The 20559-nt window shown below is 37.8% G+C and overlaps 1 protein-coding gene across 4 annotated transcripts in view; it reads right to left on the minus strand.

Moving 5' to 3' along the window:
- LOC148183478 (ATP-dependent chromatin remodeler CHD1-like) overlaps positions 1–20459 on the minus strand; it is a 40900-nt gene extending 20441 nt beyond the window's left edge. For all 4 annotated transcript variants that reach the window (XR_015773596.1, XM_088061395.1, XM_088061394.1 and 1 more), the window contains exons 1-17: positions 20316–20459; positions 19760–20013; positions 14593–14818; positions 13604–13704; positions 13165–13343; positions 12490–12617; positions 12191–12407; positions 11492–11581; positions 10022–10212; positions 8635–8823; positions 8302–8464; positions 6537–6689; positions 6166–6237; positions 1978–2127; positions 1164–1312; positions 787–883; positions 610–705 (exon numbers count right to left, since the gene is read on the minus strand). Coding sequence is in view for 3 of the 4 variants with exons in the window: in XM_088061395.1 (XP_087917521.1) it covers positions 610–705; positions 787–883; positions 1164–1312; positions 1978–2127; positions 6166–6237; positions 6537–6689; positions 8302–8464; positions 8635–8823; positions 10022–10212; positions 11492–11581; positions 12191–12407; positions 12490–12617; positions 13165–13343; positions 13604–13704; positions 14593–14818; positions 19760–20013; positions 20316–20452 (2592 nt within the window). In the remaining variant the exon portion in view is untranslated. The remainder of the gene's footprint in view (positions 1–609; positions 706–786; positions 884–1163; positions 1313–1977; positions 2128–6165; positions 6238–6536; positions 6690–8301; positions 8465–8634; positions 8824–10021; positions 10213–11491; positions 11582–12190; positions 12408–12489; positions 12618–13164; positions 13344–13603; positions 13705–14592; positions 14819–19759; positions 20014–20315) is intronic.
- Between the last annotated feature and the right edge of the window lie 100 nt (positions 20460–20559).

A 20559-nucleotide genomic window follows, 5' to 3' on the forward strand; every position in this document is an offset into this window, starting at 1 on the left:
GGCTGGCGATGCTGGGCCTGATTCCCCCCAGGACACGGTTGGCTCTCCTGGCTGCCAGGGCACACTGCTGACTCATATTCAATTTGCCATCAACCAGGACACCCAGGTCCCTTTCCGTGGCACTGCTTTCCAGCCTCTCATTCCCCAGTCTATCCATATATCCAGGGTTGCTCCATCCCAAGTGAAGAATTTGGCACTTGCCCTTGTTAAACTTCATATGGTTGGTGATTGCCCATTTCTCTAATTTCTTGAGGTCACTCTGCAGGGCCTCTCTGCCTTTGAGGGGATCAACATCTCCTCCCAATTCTGTATCATCTGCAAATTTATTTAGTATCCCTTCAAGTCCTGTATCCAAGTCATTTATGAAGATGTTGAAGAGCACAGGGCCTAAGATGGAGCCCTGTGGAACCCCACTAGTGACAGGTTGCCAGTCGGATGTCACCTCATTCACTATAACTTTTTGCCCAACCCATGAATCAGTTGCTCACTCATCACATGATGTGTGAATGATGTAAGAATGAAGGAAAGATAAATAGGTGAAGAAGAACAAAAAATAGCATTAATAAAGGAAAGTATAATTAAGGAAAGAGGGAGGGAACAGAGCAATACCTTGAACTGTGAAAGTAACTCATCTCCTACAGTCAGTGGACCTGGTTCATTTTCTCGAGTTTCAGCCCTCTTGAGGATTTCATCTATATCCATTTCCTGAAACAGAAGTTTCTCTTTATATCAAAACAATTCATATGTTTCTCTGTCCATCAAGTGTAGATGCACTGTTCCATTTACCTGAGGCTCCTCTTCTTCCCCTTCAGGTTCTTTAAAAAGTTCCTCAGCACCAAACTTCAAAATTGCTGATAACTCTTCCTTATTAAAAGGTGTTGAGCTGAAATATAGAAAGCTTCAGATAAACACTTTATCTTAGTGAACTGTTTCAATTTCCTGTAACCATGAGTTAAATTTCCTTTTGTCTTAAATAAAAACTAGTTTTAATATGTAAAAAAAAAAAAAAATTACATGGAAAATATACTTTGCAGTCCTTACTTACATAACTCCTTACCTCATATTTTTTGCCTTTTATTAACCAAGTGAAATGACTTGAATTTTTACTCAAATAGTCAGGTATACTTAAGCATAAGGTAATATAAAAGAATAAACAAAGATACCTGGAGGGAGTAGAGCCTGTATGTAGTACAGTTTTCCCTGTAGTGTCCATTCTCTGAATTACTAAGTGATCTAACACCATCTTTTTCTTGGCTCTTTCAAGAATATCTTCTTCTACTGATGCTTTCGTGACTAGCCGATAAATATTAACCTATGTATATTACAAAAAAGTTTTTATTTACCTGCTCACAAATTACCCATGAAAAAATACTCAGATGAAGTTAACAAAAAACCCTTGAGCAACAACAGGGAGAAATATTAGCCATGATTACAAATCTTCTAAATCTTATTGAACTAGTATTGCATATATGAAACCAGTCAATCATGTTATCACAGTCTCTATAGAAATTATATCTAAAAAAAAATTTCTTAGATCTCTCCTCTTTAAACTTCTATGATTAAGTACAAGCATGGCCACAAGGAAATGTGTTGTCTGATTACTACTTGAAGTATTCTGCAAGAAAGAAACCCAAAGATAACTACAAAGTATTAAACAAAGCAAAATGGATGTATGGATGTGCCTGAAGTACAGCAGTTACTTTCTAGAATGATACAATGCCAATGAATGTGGGACAAGTCTGCAACTCTTCTTCTACCCATCCATATACTACAGCTGCTGTGCTATCTCTCTGTATAGGGAGATTAAAAAAAAAACATTTAAAAGGCAAATCATTAATATTAACATTTTTAGATATTTTTAGCAATATTAGTTATTCTCAAAATACATGAGGACTATGATGGGCCAGACAGACAGCTTATGGCTAACATAATGAATTCTACCTTCAGGTTTGGTACTTAAAAGACAAGTGCATGTACCTGTTTCTTCTGTCCAATCCTATGAGCTCTAGCCTGTGCCTGCAGATCATTCTGTGGATTCCAATCAGAATCAAATATAACTACAGTGTCAGCAGATGCTAAGTTTATACCTAATCCTCCAGCTCTCGTAGACAGCAAAAAGCAGAAGTCCTGAAATTATAAAAGAAGAAATATCTTTATATATATTAGCTATAATATCCCTCAAAGAACCAATATGACACTTCTTTATATGCTCTGTGGAGCAGACTATGAACTCATATATTTCTTTAAGTATATAATAAACATTTGTTAGACTTGTAATACAAGAAGTTTGTCATGTCTAGAGCCAGTGGATTGCTATTTGAATAGAACAGACTAGACTATTTTAATTGGAAGAGACTGACAATGATGACCCAGTCCAACTGCCTGATCACTTCAGGGCTGACCAAAAGTTAAAGCATGTTATTAAAGGCATTGTCCAAATGCCTCTTGAACACAGGCTTGGGACATTGACCATCTCTCTAGGAAGCCTGTTCCAGTGTCTGACCACCCTCTCAGTAAAGAAATGCTTCCTACTGTCAAGTCTCAACCTCCCCTGCCCCAGCTTTGAACCACTCCCATGCGTCCTGTCACTGGATCCCAGGGAGAAGAGCTCAGCACCTCCCTCTCCACTTCCCCTCCCCAGGAAGCTGTAAAGAGCCATGAGGTCACCCCTCAGCTTCCTTTTCTCCAAAATAGACAAACCCAATGTCCTCAGCTGCTCCTCACAGGACATTCCTTCCAGCCCTTTCACCAGCTTGGTTCCCCTTCTCTAGATGCATTCAAGGACTTCCACATCCTTAAGTTGTGGGGCCCACAACTGCACACAGTACTCAAGGTGAGGCCACACCAGCACTGAATACAGCAGGATCATTGCCTCTTTTGACCAACTGGTTCTACTGTGTTTGATGCCCCCTAGGACAGGGTTGGCCTTCTTGGATGCCAGGGCTCACTGCTGCCTTATACTGAGCCTGCTTGCTGACCAGCACTCCCAGATCGTTTTCTGCAGGGCTGCTCTCCAGACACTCCTCTCCCAATCTATACTTGTGCCCAGCATGACTCTGTCGCAGGTACAGGAACTGATGCTTGGACTTGTTAAATTTCATGCCACTGATGGTTTCCCGGTGCTCCAACCTATCTAGATCCCTCTGCAAGGCCTGTTGTCCCTCAAGAGAGCCAACAGCACCTCAGTTTGGTATAATCAGCAAACTTGCTAATGGTACATTCAATTTCTGCATCCAGATCATTGCTAAAAATATTGAACAGGACTGACGGGCTTTAGAATTGAACCCTGAGGAATACTGCTAGTGAATAGTCACCAGGCAGATGTAGCTCCATTCACTATAAGCCTTTGAGCTCTGCCCTTCCATCAGTTCTTCACCCAGCACACCATGAACCTGCTCATCCCACAGTTGGACAACTTGTCCAGAAGGATGCTGTGAGGGACAGTATCAATGGCCTTATTAAAGTCAAGAAAAACTACATCCATTGCCTTCCTTTCATCCACTAGGCAAGTGACATTTATCATAGAAAGATATCAAATTAGTTAAACAGGACTTTCCCTTTGTGAAGCCACATTGACTGTGCCTGATGATTGCATTGTTCTTTAAATGCCTTTCAATAGCACCCAGTATAATCTTCATAATTTTTCCAGGCACTGAGGCTAGACTAACAACACATCTGTAGTTCCCTGGGTCTTGTCATGCCATTTTTGTAAATTGGAATAACATTCCCTAGCTTCCAGTCAGCAGGGACCTCCCCAGACTCCAAAGACCTTTGGTAGATGATCAAGAGAGGTCCTGCTGTAATATCCTCTAGCTCATTTAGTACTCTGGGATGAATCCCATCAGGCCCCGTGGACTGATGAACATTTAACTGATACAGCTGGTCCCTCACAATTTCAGTGTCCACAAATGGAAAGGCACTGTTTCCACACTCATGGTCCTCTGACTCAGAGGACCAGGCAGCCTAAGGTCTATAAGTATTATTAAAGACTGAGGCTAAAACCACATTGAATGCCTCCATTTTTTTTTTATCTCTATTAGTCAGGTGATCACCTTCATCTTCAAAAAGTATCAGTCCACTGTTTTCTTTAGATCAGCTAGTATTTTTTATAGGCAGTTAAGCACCACGCAGCCACACAATCACTTCTTGCCCGCACCCCCAGTGGGACAGGGGAAGAAGAAAGGAAGACTGAAAGCAGGGAAACTTGGGGGTCAAGATAAAAATTGTTTCATAAGCAAAGAAGTGGAAAAAGAGAGAAAGAAAACAAAACAGAACAAGTGATGCACATTCAATCTCTTGCCACCTTCCCATAGGCAGGACTGATGCCCAGACAATTCCCAAGCAAAAGATGGCTAATCTCCCTAGACCCCTTCCTTTACTTTTTTTATTGTTGAGCATGATGTTATATGGCATGGAATATCTCTAGTTAGTTCAGGCCATCTGCCTGGTTATGTCCCCTCCCAACCTCTTGTGCACCACCCAATCTATTCACTGGAAGAGCAGAATGAGAAACAGAGAAGGCCTTGATACTATGTAAACAATGTTCAGCAACAGCTAACACACTGGTGTGTTATTAGCATTGTTTTTTATCACAAATGTAAAACACAGCAACATATGAGCTGCTATGAAGACAATTAACTCCAGTCCAGTCAGACCTTGTATAAGTATAAAGCAAACTGATATCAACTTCTCTTGCGAACAGTTATCGACTTCTCCATGGTTTAAAGGAAGCAGCACTCTAGAAGATGAACAAAAGCCACTTGGGGAGAAAAAAACCAAGCAAAACACTGCCAAAAGTACACCACCACCCCTTATTGTTAAAGCCTCATATGTGTCCAAGTCCATCTGTTTTTTTGTAAAGAAAACTAAAGTGTTCTGCTGGGGTCAATGTTCTTCAACATATTCATAAAGAATATGAAAATATGATGAGTAATGAGGTGACAAAGTTTGCAGATGATATGGAGTTATTCAGGGTCAACTACAAAGGACTAAAGAAGAATCTTATGAGAAAGGCAATAAAAACCATATGAAACTAAAGATAAATAGGAAATAAATTTGAGTTCTAAGTACAGTCAAAGCTAATAGAGGCCATTACTTGTAAATGTTGGAGTTGTAAATATTTCCATGAATGCGTTAGCTCAGTATTAGAAAAAAAAAAAAAAAGGCATGAAATTTATTATTAGGAAAGAAATAAAGAATAAAACAGGTAACAATTTTATTGCTGCACAACTCCATAGTTTGTCTTCATTCTTGAATACCGTGTGAGATTTGGATCCCCCTTTATCTTAAAAACTGTACAGTACAACTACCTACAAGGATTCTAGAAAAAGGCAAATATGTCTGTACTAGAAACTTAAAACAGAACTAACTTCTGTATTTAAAAAATATCTGAAGTTTATGTTATGAAGTCCTTCCTCCTCAACCATATCAGAAACATAAGTTCAGCAGCAACTGACAAATGCTATGCTTCTATTACTGAAAAACCCTGTCAGTATAGGACAAAAGACCTAAGATTATCAAAGGTATGGAATGGTTTTCATAATAGGAAACCTAAATAAACCAGGAATCTTAAGTGGTACACAAACAGTGGTTAGAAATCAGTTCTTCAGTTTCTTCCACAGCAAGAAAATAAGAGGCAAAAAATGAACAGAAGCCAGATTTAAATATATTCAAGATATTTTTTTCTTTATGCAAGGATATACACAACTTAATTCTGCCTATTGCTTAAGTAGGTATTTGATATCAAAAATTTGTGTTAAAGTTCAGTGCTCCAATAAAAATTGAAGGATTAAGTCCTACACAACAAATTAAATTCTTCAGTTTCTAAACAGCACTTAAAAATTAAAATTAAAGAGCACTGATAAAAATCTAAAAATATAACTATGTAGTTATATTACTTATAAACACCATTTTCATAAATTCTGTGTTTCCTAGTGAATCTCCTCTTAGCTTTTTTAAGTTTTTTTTGGTTGGTTGGTTTTGGGGATTTTTTTTGGTTGCATGGGTTGTAAAACTTATAGTCTCTGCAATAGCAATGGAATTTCAACCTAATACCTCCTTCACTTTATCTTCAGTTTTTGTGCAACATTTGTTATATTTCCTAGAAGAAAAAAAAAATAAAGCTCAGTAGATTAAAAAAACAACAACCACCCACTTATACCATACCTCTGAGCCTTCTGCATTAAAATGATCCAAGGCTTGTTTCCTCAATTCCCCTTTTATTGATCCATCAAGTCTCTAAAAAGATTGAATGATACAGTTAAAAAGGAACTCCTACTATATTCTATCCAGAGCAACTTGAATTCTCAATTGCCAAACCAGTTGGGGGGGTTGGGGGTGGGGGGAAGAACAAAAATAATGTAACACTTCCAATTAATCAGTTTCATTTCAAAATACTATTAGGCATATAGTAATTGCTTGTCTTTTACTGTACAGAAAAATTAAACTTTCATAAATCATTCTACAAAAAGGACACTTTTTTAAAGATAAAATGGCAAAAATCAAGGCTTCTTGACTACTACCAGCAAAATTCTTACCTGAAAGGGAAATTGACGGTACTTCAAATACTCTGCTAGGATGTCTAGCATCCTCACCATCTGAGAGAAAATCAGTACTCTGTTGCCACGTTCTCGTAGACGAATCAGTAGCTTGTCAAGAAGGATTAGTTTTCCACTGCTACGTATTAAATGCTACAAGACAAGAAAGTGTGTATCACAAAGTAAGTTCACCTCAACACTAAAATACACTGCAGATGGTTAGACATTCATTAACTGAACATGAAAGTTGTATAAGCATTTAGTCAGTCCTGATCTTGTAAAACTCATTATAAAAGCTTTAAGTGCTCTGATTGAAATCAACAGGGGTACCGACTAGCATGCTTTTCAAATAAATGCATTTCTGGCTCTGGCTCATAAAACAGCATCTTAACATTTAATTAAAATGTTAAGCAAATATACTGTGCTATGAGTTAGAGCAGTTACAGTGTAGACTCAAATTCTCTTCTATCAAATAAACAATGAGACTACCTAATTACCTTAGCACTACTTGCTCTTCACTTCCTGTGTTTTGAACAGACTTAAGCATTGCTACTTGATCCTCTTAAGTATTTTTAAACAATGCCTAATCAGTCAAGTTTTTCTGGCAAGATAAAAGTGAGAGGAATCCTGTTAACAGAAGTCAACATGCTTTAGCTGGGTTACAATGTTCAACCTTCTCAGCTCCAGTCGAAATATTTAGAACAGAAACTCAGGTGGCATGCTGAATTTAATGTTGAAATCATTAGGCCTCTAGCTGAAGAGGCTCATGATAGAATTTTGGGGAATAAAAAACTGGGAGTTAGGTGTTTTTATTTTTTATGCCAGAAATGAGAAGGATGTATCATTCATAATTAGAGCTAACAAAGCTTATTCAGATGAGCCAAGGAAATAACTGTCACAAGTATGCAAATATTAGCAATAATGGGTGAATGGTTCTGATGAGATTAATTATAAATTTAAGTAGTTAGAGTATGCCAAGTTGCAAACATCCTTTAGCTTTGATAAGCATTTTATAATATAAAATAGCTTGTGCAGTGACAACTTATGATTTCAATCAAGTAGTTTTGGGAAAGTTTCTACATTATAAACTTCAAAGTGTACAGAAAAAACACCTTGATCTTTTGAAACATTTATGGTGTTATAAACTGCATAAATTATAACAGTCCTTTTATTTGTTGCTGTGGTTCTCAATAGTTTTAGTACAAAGATTAGTTAATCTTTACAAAAAATCCAAACTATAAACCCACAACACAATCACAGATCATCTTTGGTAGTGATGCTATAATTGCTTTCATTTATAACAACAAAACAACTAGACTAAGTTTAAAGAGATCCAGCAGAATACTTTCTGCTATCACATGGATTGCTTGTGTACCACCACCAGTGACATACATTTGCATTTATATTCAATTTATCTGCTTATTTAACTGTTTTATTTTATTCTGGGTTTAAAATAGGTCTTAAGTTTATTTAGTCTGAAAATGCAGACTCTTTCAAACTATTTCTTTTTTATTTTCATCATAATTCAAGCCAAGGATATTTTATTTAGTATTGATCTCTCTATTATTCAGTTCCAGTTAAGAAACAAACAGAAAGGTAATCAATTCACTTACCTGTAAAACCCAGGATGCACATTTGATAGAGAACTCGGTCTTTCTTAACATAATTTAATAAGAACAAATAAATTGACAGAACACTATAAAATTATTGCATGCATATTAGAGATGTAAAATGACTTAATTTTTTTTTTTTTAAATGGTATTACCTGTAAGGCTTCCTGTTTATTATAGAATTCATTAGCATCTGGTGGTTTAATGAGGTAGCAATGGTTACAGCACTTCTTGAGTTCCATCATAATGTTCAAAAAGCCCGAGGTACTGCCTTTTGAACCTTTACTCAGGGCTTTATAATTCCTGGTTAAAATCCACCTATGATACAGAATGTGCACAATGGAAGTAATTTCTAACCATTTGTGGAAATATGAAGGATGTAAGCTCTCAAAATATCAGTTAAAATTGCATTATGAAAACTATTACGCTTCAGTATTTTTTTATATAGAAATGTCATTAAAATACCAGGAAAAGGTATCATTACTTACTTGTAATATTGCTTCTGCAATGCACTCATTTCCATCCTCAAAATTTGTTCAACCTTAGCAGGTAAAGACTTTTCTACATCTTTTTTAACTCTTCTGAGTAAAAATGGTTCAAGTTCTTTGTGAAGACTTGCATAACCAAACTCTCTCCCTTTGCCATGCTCCTCTTCAAAATCTTCCCAGGAAGAAAACCTTCAACATAGAAAGAATAAAGGTAAAATAATGACATACCATGAACACAGACACACAAAGACCATAAATATACCATGTGCACAAAGACAAATGGACTTCTTTACTACTCCCCTCTGTTTTATTTAATAAGCTTCTGAATTTGCATCTCACAAAAAATTCCAAATATTTTGTCTGCAAATAGGAGAATGGAAATTAACAAACTTTTGCAGAATGAAAATTCAAAACAAACTCCTGAATTTTAATTTCTTCAGTGAAAACATTTTACTTTTCTGCATGGAAACACAGGTAGAAGGATATAGAAATTCAATTATATTTCTCAAGAGCAGCATGAAAAAGTAGTTGTATAGCTGGAGAAAGTGCAAGAGAATAGACCACATACCTTTTGCTGCTTGTATGGACTAGCTGAAATGTGATTATCCTCTGGGGTATGTGCTAACAGACTAAGAGAATGCATTTTTTGATCAAATGAAGAACAGGTGCCAGACAACAAACTTAGTGGCTTTGTTTGTAAGGTTCTGAAGAAGTCAATGCAATGCATAGCACTGAAATTAATTTGAGCTACAATGCTTTGTATTTACAAGATATTTGAAAGGAAGATGTGCTCTTATTTATTCCAAATATAAACAGGTCAGTATAGAATAATGTCAACATAATAAACCTATTCTATACAAACTGTAAGGGTAAATTGGCTGCCTGAATCACAGAATCATGGAATGTCCTGAGTTGGAAGAGACCCACAAAGATCATCCAAGTCCAACTCCTGGCCTTGCACAGGACTACCCCAAGAATCACACCATGTGCCTGAATGAATTACTGGGTATTGGGCATTGTGGTTTTCATTCATGGTACTAACACAGAAAAGATTACATCCTCAGCCCCATTGTATTTCCCTACAGCAAATCCATATGATTTTCCTTTTAAATTAAGATGAAGCATGTTTGCAAGGTTCTGAGCCATACATCAATCCATCTTTTTTCTGAACTGCCAAAACAAGAAGTGACAGCTGCTACCAAAACAATTTATCCAGAGCAGCATGAAAAACATGTGCATCTATTTTATAAAAAATATTAAAACTATTTCACAATGCAATTCTTTACTGATTCTCCAATCACTACAATACTTGACCATAAGAAACTTGACCACAAAAAAAAAAAACCAAACAAACCCAACAAACCTCCCTCCCCATCACATTCCTTACTTTTCTGGCATGATGAAGTGCAGCAAAGACCAAAGCTCTTTAAGGGAGTTTTGCAGAGGGGTTCCAGTAATAAGAAGACGATGATTAGACTTAAAGTCTATTAAAGTCTTGTACAGAAGGGAATCATCATTTTTTAAACGATGAGCTTCATCAACTCCTATAAATACCCAATTCAGACCACCAAGGAATGACTTCAAGAAATTGGGGGAAGGGAAAGACATTATACAAGTTAATATATTATGCAATGTCTGACATTTTACATAAGGTTATATATACACCATCACTCCTTTTATTTTAATAAAAAAGGACACCTATATATTTTTAGTATTAATTAGGGGTTTTATGTTTGCTAGATTCAACAAAAGGCTATGCAGGCATCCCAAGATTAAAAAGAAAGTATAAACCAAGTTTATACTTAGGGGGAGGAAGAAGACATAAAGCTGATCTATGCATTTTCAGTTGACAAAAAACCCCCAACAAAAATCCGCTATTGACTCTCTTCAGCATGTACAAACAAATGAAAGCCTGCAAGCAGAACTTTTTTATTATAACTATCATATGCTGTTAGGATTAACAATAACTTCATATGCTATGATCATGAAGAGAGTAGTAATATATGTGATACTGCACACACAAATACAAAGAGAAAACATGAGATTTCAGAGTTGTGAATTACAGGTGTTTGGAGCTATGGACTGGTTTGTTTTTTCAGTTCCTGGATGACTAACAAGAAAGTAGAGATTTTGAGATGCAAATAAATTACTATAGCAATGTTGTTGACAGATGAAGAAATATTTGCAGCTGGTGGGTTAATACAATGCTTAATCTTCAAAATATACTGGCCTATAGAACTACACAATGCTTGTTCTGTATGAAGACCTGGAAAGCAACCAGCCCAGTTGTGCCAACTTTTACTAGTTCACCAGGTGGTCAGGTGTTGCGGTCAGGTATGACAGAGAGCCCCAGAACAGAACACAAGCATAAAGGGGAGGGAACATATATTAATGACTTTGGGGAAATGATTATCACATGTATGTTTCTTCTGGGAAAACCTATGAATATGTATGTAAAATGGAGCATATAAACAGGAAGTTTCCTGTACTTAGCATGTATTTCAGAGGAGATATCCCCTCATGCATTCAGTCAAATAAAGAATGTCTACTTCTTCATGCTACATTTGTGTTAAGGAGTTTTATTTTTACAGATTTTTGGTAACAATGTGAAGCACAAGCAAACTGAAGAAAAATAAGTTTTACCCACTTGATATGTGGATTAAGGGAGGGGGCAGAAAGTCTAACTACGCATACATAAAATCTAGAAGTGCTTAAAGAAAACAACTGTCATACTTCCAAGAGTAAAGCTGTCATACTCCCCCATCCATCTAACACCCCAGAACCCAAATATGTGCCAACTCTAAAGGAATTTTACACTGTACAAATGATTTGTATCTCCCCGAAGAAGTGTCATTACCTTATCCTTCAGCAAAATTTCATAAGTTGTTAGAAGTATATTAAATTTTAATCGCTTGGTCTGTGGATGCATCCATTCATGAGTTCTTATCTACAAGAAAAATCAAGCAAACTGTAAGCTAGAGAAAAAAGGTCTTATTGATCAGGATGACTTCAGGTACTATAGCAATATAGATGTTAAGTGACATACAAGAATCTGATCATGAACAAGGAACATAACATGAAGCTTTTATTCTTAAAGTTATTAAACAGTGGTGGGGGGGATTTGTTAGCTTTTGTTTGGTTGGAGGTTTTTGTAGATTTTTTTGTGTGTTTCGGGTTTTTCGTTTGTGTTTTTTGTTTGTTTTTAAACTTTAATGGATAAGGTTCCTTATGTTCTCCCTTTCAGAAAACAAATTATGTCTGTCTGTCTGAAATATTTATTTTATGCACCTAAATAATCGCATGACAAAAGACAATTTATTTTCAAATGCAAGGTTGCATTTTTAATTCTTTTTATTATTAAGCAAGAATGAAATTTTTCACATTCATTCATATCAGATCAAAATTTATGCTTATAATTTGCATTTTAACCACATGCAATGTTTCAAATAATTATTTGCTCATTCTGAATCAAAATATTGGAGATTAGTATAAGACAGGAACATGAAGTGAGTCATATTTACCACTAATATTTCCAATGATACAAAGAAATACTCACCATATTTCTGCTAGTTATATCTCCTAAGTAAACCACAGCATTCATTTCAGGAGCCCAAGTTTGAATCTCTCTTTGCCAAGATGTCAAAGTAGAAAGTGGCACGACTAGCAAGAAAGGCCCATACAGTTGATGTTCGTGAAACAGGTAGTTCAGAAAAGAAATTGTTTGTATTGTTTTACCCAGACCCATTTCATCTGCAAGAATACAACTATTCCCTCTAAAAAAACAAACAAACAAACAAACAAAATTTATAAATGCTTTAAAGTTAAAACCAGCAAGACTAATTTAAGACTACTTACTTGCACCATGAGTGGGCAAGCCAGTTCAGTCCATTTAACTGATAATCTCTTAACTCTAAACCTTCATGTCCTCCAATATATGATGGTTGCTTCTTTAGTGCAACAAACCTCGGCCTCTGTTTTAGAATCTGTCAAAAGCAAATTGAGCATCAGTCCTACTACTAAGTGAAGTTACCAAAATATCTTCTTATAGAAACAAAGTAGCAGTAGGATTCTGTTTGGTCACCAAGTCTAATTTTTATTCATGACAACCATCTAGGCCATATAACAGTGTCCACCCATTTGCAAGCTAAAATTAGTTTGCTGATCTAAATTTCACAACAGAAGTGACAAGAAGTCATTCACAAAGGTTACTTTTAAAACAAATTAAAGTAATAAACAATTCCATCTTTGAATGGCAATAAAATAAGTAGGAGCAAATATAGAATCATAGAATGGGTTGGGTTGGAAAGGACCTTAAAAAACATCTAGTTCCAACCCCCCTGCCATGGGCAGGGACACCAAAGTCTATTCTTAATAGTAATATTTCCTACATATATAAATATAGCTATCACTATTACTGTTCTGGACAGCATTCAAAAATGTTTTATAATATACATTTTTGAATGCATAAAATAGATCAGCTTTTAAAAAAAATATTACAACTGTATAAATCCATTGAAATTACACACTCACCTTGCAGTCCTTAAATGGAGTAGTCTTAGATTGGTTTCTGCTAAAATACTCATCAATACATGTCTGAAATTTTTTGGCAATGAGAGCACCATCTTCCCAGCTACATTCTGAGTAAGGCAGACCTTGCCATTTGCAATAGTAATCTGGATAACCAGCTGCTGATTTCTGATTTGAATGAGCTGCAGAAACACATCAGAGATACCAGATCAGTATTTTCTTTCTGTATTTTAAGAAAGCACTCATTTTAGGTGATAAGACAACATGAACTAGTTTCACAGCAAAGACGGTATGATAACTTTTCTCTTCATCAAAGATTTAGTTTTGACTTAAGCTGCTAGGGATATTAATAACCTAAATTTTTTAACTATAAATTCAACATGCAAGCAATAAACTTGTAATATTCTCAACACTGTTTTCTATCTGGAAGTTTGTCACGTACCAATTATCCTCTCCACTATTTGATACTGTTTATGTAGATCATCTGTAAGTTCCTGCTGGCAGTTATAATATTCCACATCTTCTGGAGAAGCATTTTTCAGCCTGAAACGGGAATTCATTTGCAGCACTTACTACATTGTGCAGTTCTAAAACTAAGAAAATCTGGAAATTTTAAAGCTCTGAATGTAAGCACCATAGGAATGCTGCTTAGAGAGCTTCTTTGGAGAAGCTACAACTCTGGAATTCCTGCTATAAAAGTGTTGCATCTGGCCTAGGTACATTATCACTGATGACCGAGGAAGCTTATAAAGAGAAATTACAATCAGCTACATATTATACTAGTCATGCAGATAATTAACAATATCTGTCCTCAATATAGTTAGTGTACTTCACATGGCACTTTCACAGAACAGCACAGATGGCTCACTATAAGAATCTATCTTATGAATCACTAAAAATTCCACCACTGTTCATAGATTATATTAAACATACTAATAAACTGGAATACCATAACATAGCACTAAAATGTAAGGATTTTTCTCATTTCTTGGTTCTGAGGCTTTGACAGAAGTTTGAGCCTAGAAAACTAAATGCTGTAATGTTTTGAGTGCTTTAGCCATTTCTGATTTTTTTTAATCAGAAACAATTCCCAAAGAACTCTGATCAAAATACAGTCAATGACAAAATTAGTAAAAGTTAAGATTTTAAACAAAACCAGAAAACCCACCACCCATCTTGTTAAAACTTCATTTATAACAGACATATTTAAATCTAGGTGCAGAAGCTGCTTCCTTAAAGCCCTGATTTTACAAGATGTGTGAGTATTGTCACTTGCTCAAGTAAAGTTGGTGTGCTCAGAATCTTACATGATCATAAGGTGTTAGGAAAGCTTCAACTTTAGAGCTCTTGTCTTCCTGTTGTACAGGCACTTAAAAACATCTATATTGTTACAAAAATATGCAACATGGAAATCATTATAAAAATACTCACCAGCGTTTTGTTTCCTGATCCTTTTTCTTGTAGTTGTCCAGTTTCTTCATTCCTTTAACATTTTGTTGCTTCAGTGTTTCCTCAGTTTCCCATGTATTATGGATGTGTGACCAGCCTTTCCATTTAATAAGATACTGTATTTCTCCTGGCTCCTTTGACTTTTCAAACCCAGTATTTGGGTCACCATCTGCCTCAACTGCATAGATGGTGGTTGCAGCACCAGTGGCTAATAAAGAAACCACACCATAAGGCTTGATGCACTGCCATAAATTAACCAGTAAAAAACCACACTGCAGAAAGCAATTTGTGATCCTCTTATATGAAGCTGCAACTTGATTAATTATACCTACAACGCTTATGTCAGTCTTATTTGAAGAATTATGATGCAGCTATATTAACACATGCACGAGTATACCAACAAGATTCAAAAAAAGCAACCAAAAAACACAGCATCTAACCTATAGTATCTCTTCTCATGAGAATTTTCTTAGCATTCCTAATCTTTCAAATGATCCTGAGAGAGTGCTCCACTAACAATGCTTGCTGTCATCTTTGCTATGTCCTTCTCATCTTTGAGAATATAACAGATATTGGGAATTGTGCCTAGTCAGCCTTGAGACTTCAGTAGCCTACTATTCAATTATTACTATGGATGCTATAAATAAAATTTACAGAATCAAAGAATGGTTGAGATTGGATGTGACTTCTGAAGGTCATTGGTCCAACCTCTATGCTCAAACAAGGTTACCTAGAACCAGTTGCCCAAGACCATGTCCAGATAGCTTCTGAATATCTCCAAGGAGGGAAACTCCACCACCTCTCTGGACAACTCCAACATGCAAACTGGTAACAACAGATGAGTAGAAAGATGAGGTACTCAACAACTTTTTTCCTCAGTCAAGGCAGGAACTGAGGAGGCAAAGTCTCTCCCATTGTAAGTGAAGATCAGATTCGAGACCACCTGAGGAATCTGAACATAAATAAGTCTTTGGGACTGTAAGAGACGGTCCGAGGTTTCCCTCATTTGCCTCACAACTGTTGCAAGAACAGAGACTAAGACCCTGAAGACCCCAAGGGACTTTGTACAGGGGTTCTGGCCTGGTTGAGGTGGATGCTGGCCAAGTGATTATTTGCAGGTGTGCTTGCTGTGCTTCCATGGTACACTGCCTTCATTCCTGCTGGTGAGCAGGGACTTGTAAGGAGCAGCCTGTTCTATACCTTACACCTGCTTCCCAGAGAAATGGGTCTCATCACAATAGCATATGAATTTCCCCACCTCTTGGCCAGCTGCCCCTGGCTTTTGAAACAGACTATAAAAGTGACTTTTCTAAGTTACTTTCTTCAAGAGAGATCTCCCCACGCAAGAAGACACCAGCGACCCCATCTCATCTGTTGGTAGCTATAAATCCCCCCCTTTTTTTTCTCTCTTTTCACTTTGCCTCTATCCCACTCTCTCTCTCCCTCTCATCTATTGCATAATCCATGTTGTTGGCACTAAAATAAAGGTGCATTATTGCTGTTGTGATTTAAACTGAAATCCCTTTGTGTCCTTTTTGCACTCTGAGATCAAACAAACCTCTCATGACTCCCACTTGTGCTAGCGGGTCGTGACAGGGACCTGATGAGATGCATCCCAGAGTCCTGAGGGAATTGGCTGATGTGGTTGCCAAGCCACTCTCCATGATATTAAAAAAATCATGGCAGTCAGGTGAAGTCCCAGGTGACTGGAAAAAGGGGAACATTACACCCATATTTAAAAAGGGTAGAAAGGAGGAGCCTGGAAACTACCGACCTGTCAGCCTCACCTCTGTGCCCAAGAAGACCATGGAACAGATCCTCCTAGAAGCTGTGCTAAGGCACACGGAGGACAGGGACGTGATTTGGGACAGCCAGCATGGCTTCACAAAGGGCAAGTCCTACTTGACCAACCTAGTGGTCTTCTATGATGGAGTGACTCCAACAGGGGACAAGGGAAGAGCTACAGATGTCATTTATCTGGACTTCTGTACAGCCTTTGACACGGTCCCCCACAACATCCTTCTCTAAATTGGTGGACTACTTCATGGATAAGGAATTGGTTCCATGTCTGGATGGAGATCAGTGATGAGTGGTGTCCCTCAGGGGCCCATATTGGGACCAATGTTATTAAATATCTTCATAAATTACATAGATGAAGTGATTGAGTGCACCCTCAGCAAGTTTGCAGACAATGACAAGCTGAGTGCTGCCACTGACACACCTGAAGGATGGGATGCCATCCAGAGGGACCTGAACAAGCTCAACAAGTGGGCCCGTGGGAACCTCACAAGGTTCAAGAAGGCCAAGTGCAAGGTCTGGCACCTGGGTTGAGACAATCCCTGGTATCAATACAGGCTGGGGGATGAAGGGATTGAGAGCAGCCCTGTGGAGAAGGATTTGGGAGTACTGGTAGATAAAAGGCTGGACATGAGCCAGCAATGTGATATCAGAACCCAAAAAGCCAACCGTATCCTGGGCTGCATCAAAAGAAGTGTGGCCAACAGGTCGAGGGAAGTGATTCTGCCCCTCTACTCCCTGTTGGTGATGCCCCACCTGGAGTACTGTGCCCAGTTCTGGAGTCCTCAGAACAAGAAATACATGGATCTGTTGGAGCATGTCCAGAAGAGGGTCATGAAAATGATCAGAGGGCTGGAGCACCTCTCCTATGATGACAGGCTGAGGGAGTTGGGGTTGTTCAGCATGGATAAGACGCCACCTTATTGTGGTCTTTCAATACTTAAAGGGGACTTATAAAAAAGATGGGAACAAACTTTTTAGTAGGGCATTCTGCTTTTGGTTGGGATAGAATTAATTTTCTTTATACTAGCCAGTATGGGGCTATGTTTTGAATTTGTGATAGAAACAGTGTTGATATATCAGGGATGTTTTAGTTGTTGCTGAGCAGGGCTTATACAGAGTCAAGGCCCTAGCTGCTTCTCACACCACCCCACCAGGGAGTAGGCTGTGGGTGCACAAGAAGTTGGGAGAGGTGGTTTGTCTTCCCAACAAACCATCATGCATAATGGGCCCCTACTTTCCTGGCTATGGCTGAACACCTGTCTGCCAATGGAAAGTAGTGAATGAACTGTTTGCTTTGCTTTGCTTATGTGTGCAGTTTTTGCTTTCCCTATTAAACTGCCTTTATCTCAACCCATGAAATTTCTCACCGTTTTTATTTTTCACCATTTTTATTTTTCTGATACTTTCCCCCATCCCACAGGGGAAAGTGAGTGAGCAGTTGCGTGAGGCTTAGTTGCATAGGGCCTGTTGCCATTGGGCAAGGGGTAATGGTTTTAAACTAAAAAAAGGGAAATTTACACTAGATATAAGGAAGAAATTTTTTTATGGCAAAGGTGGTGAAACACTGGCATGGGTTGCCCAAAGAGGTGGTGGATGCATGGAAACATTCAAGGTCAGGTTGAACAGGGCTCTGAGCAACCTGATCTAGTTGAAGACATCCCTGCTCATTGCAGGGGGATTGGAGTAGATGAACCTTGAAGGTCTTTTCCAACCCAAACCGTTCTATGATTCTATGACATTTGCTTTCCTCCAGTCCTCAGGCACATCTCCCAGTTGCCATGATCAAAAATTATTGAGTGGCCTTGCAGTGACATCTGCCAGCTCCCTCAGTACTCATGGGTACATTCCATCAGGGCCCATGGACTTATGTATGTCCAGTTTGCCTAAGTATTCCCTGGCCTGATCATCTTCCACCAAGGGTACATATTCTTTGCTCCAGATTTCCCTCCCCAATATTGGGGACTAGGGATTCCTGAAGACTGGTCTTGATAGTAAAGACTGAGATGAATAAAGCATTCAGTACCTCAGCCTTTTCCATGTCCTGTGTTATCCTGTCATTCAGTAGTATGCCCATATTTTCCTTAATCTTCCTTTTGTCACCTATAGAGAGGCCTTTGTTGCTGTCCTTGACAACCCTTGCCAGATTCAAAGCCAAGCAAACTTTGGGTTTCCTAACTGTGTCTCTGCATGCTTTGACAGTGTCTCTGTATTGCACCTTCCCTAAACCTCCTCTTTGGTTTTGAGTTTTGCCAAGAGCTCCTTGTTTATCTATGCAGGCATACTGGCAATTTTGCCTGACTTCCTGCTCTTTGGGATGGGCTGCTCTTGAATTCTCCCTAAACCCATTTTACTACTCTCCCCCATCTTCAGAATCTTATATAGGGTAATTTTTAATTAAATACAGACAGTACTACAGCTGAAACACACTAGCAGCAAGAAACAGGCTCATTTCTGTGAGGAGAGCCAAATAAGGAAGTGGACCTAACCAGATGCAGGGGACAGATATAGAAACAGAACACTGCAATAGTAAAGGGCATGTAAAATATAAGAAGCCTAGTCCAAAAGGCTTTTAACACAGTGGTGACACTGTGCATTAGAGTAAGGGGCTAGAGTAAGAATACACTGGAAAAAAAGAAGCAACACACAAGCAGGACACTGCATCTCATCAGCTGCTAGAAACATGAAACCCCTACCATTATCCAAAAGATTAGTTCTAGAAATGCACATGCAAGCGCATCACTGAAATTTTATATTCCACCATCCATTGCACTGTATTGGGACTATTTGAAAATAAATAACTGAAATCACAATCTCAATGGTTCAGCCTTCCTAACATCATCCTTCACCATTCAGGCTACTGGTTAGCTCTCGTATTCATTAAATTTTCTCTTCACCCTCCTGTATAGAGTTTATACCTATCAAATATCAATAAACTGTACAAATAGTGATGTAACAGTATGCTATGCATTTAAGTGATATTCCACTTCATTTTTTCTCTTTCACAGAATCACAAAATATGCTGAGTTGAAAGGGACCCACAAGGATTATCCAGTCCAACTCCTGGCCCATCCCCAAGAGTCACACCATGTGCCTGAGAGTATTGTCCAAACACTTCTTGAGCTCTGTCAGGCTTGGTTCTGTGACCACTTCTCTAGTTACTTAAGTTCTATGTTTTATAAGGCTTACAAAAGAAACATCCTTATGAGTATGAAAAACAAAATAAGATTACTTTCTGGTACTTTAAAACTTCTTTACAAACATCACAGGTTACCTACAGCTGAGAATAATTGCTGTTGACATTGCACCACAATGCAGTGCAGCAACTTAAGAACACTGATAACAAAATTACCTCCTTTTCGGCCAATTCGACTATCCATAAACTTCTCTATAGTTTCAAATTCATCTTCTTCAGGCTGTGGGACATCTTCTCCACAAACTTCCAACAAGTCATCAGAATCTGTCTTGGTTTCTTCAGCTTCTTTGTAACTAACATTGACTGTTGCCTGGCGACGAGATCCTCTCTTGTCATAGTCATCATCATCTGACAAATCATGCTGCCTCTTTTTCTGTCCTGCAATCTTTTTTCCACTTTTTGGCTCAATTCTTGAAGGCAATAAGATACAACACAACAGTGGAGTTTCAACATGGACAACTATAAGCCTCCTGTATTTGTTTCTGAGTACATGTTTTTCATGACTGCTCAGTTACACCAATTTCAGTTGGAGCAGACAGGGAAGAGGTATTCAACACAAACCACTGGTATGATAGCATCTTTTGTAAATTAAAAAAAAAGTCTTCAAGTTCTGTAATAAATATTAATGTTTTCATTTGCCTGTATAGTCGTACAGTACTTGATTATAAATTAGAAATAGTACCAGAGTAGCTAAAATGTAAGACCTTCTTACCTGCTTGGAGGTTTCCGGCTTTTGACTTTGTTTTCTGGCTCATAGTCAGATTCACTATCTTCACAACTGCTTTTCTCTTTATCTTCCTCTGATTCAGAATCAGAACTAGTTCCTGATACTGTCCCTGACCCAGACATTTGCCAGTCTTCACTGTACATATTGAGGAACAAAATAGTAACTTGCATTAGTTTTCTGGGGGGGGTTGTTTTGTTTTTAAATCAAGCACTCACCACAGGCTTGCTGC

This window comes from Pseudopodoces humilis, chromosome 12, assembly GCF_049639895.1.
Source record: "Pseudopodoces humilis isolate 2021_Gansu_Grassland_sample_001 chromosome 12, ASM4963989v1, whole genome shotgun sequence".
NCBI lineage: Eukaryota > Metazoa > Chordata > Aves > Passeriformes > Paridae > Pseudopodoces > Pseudopodoces humilis.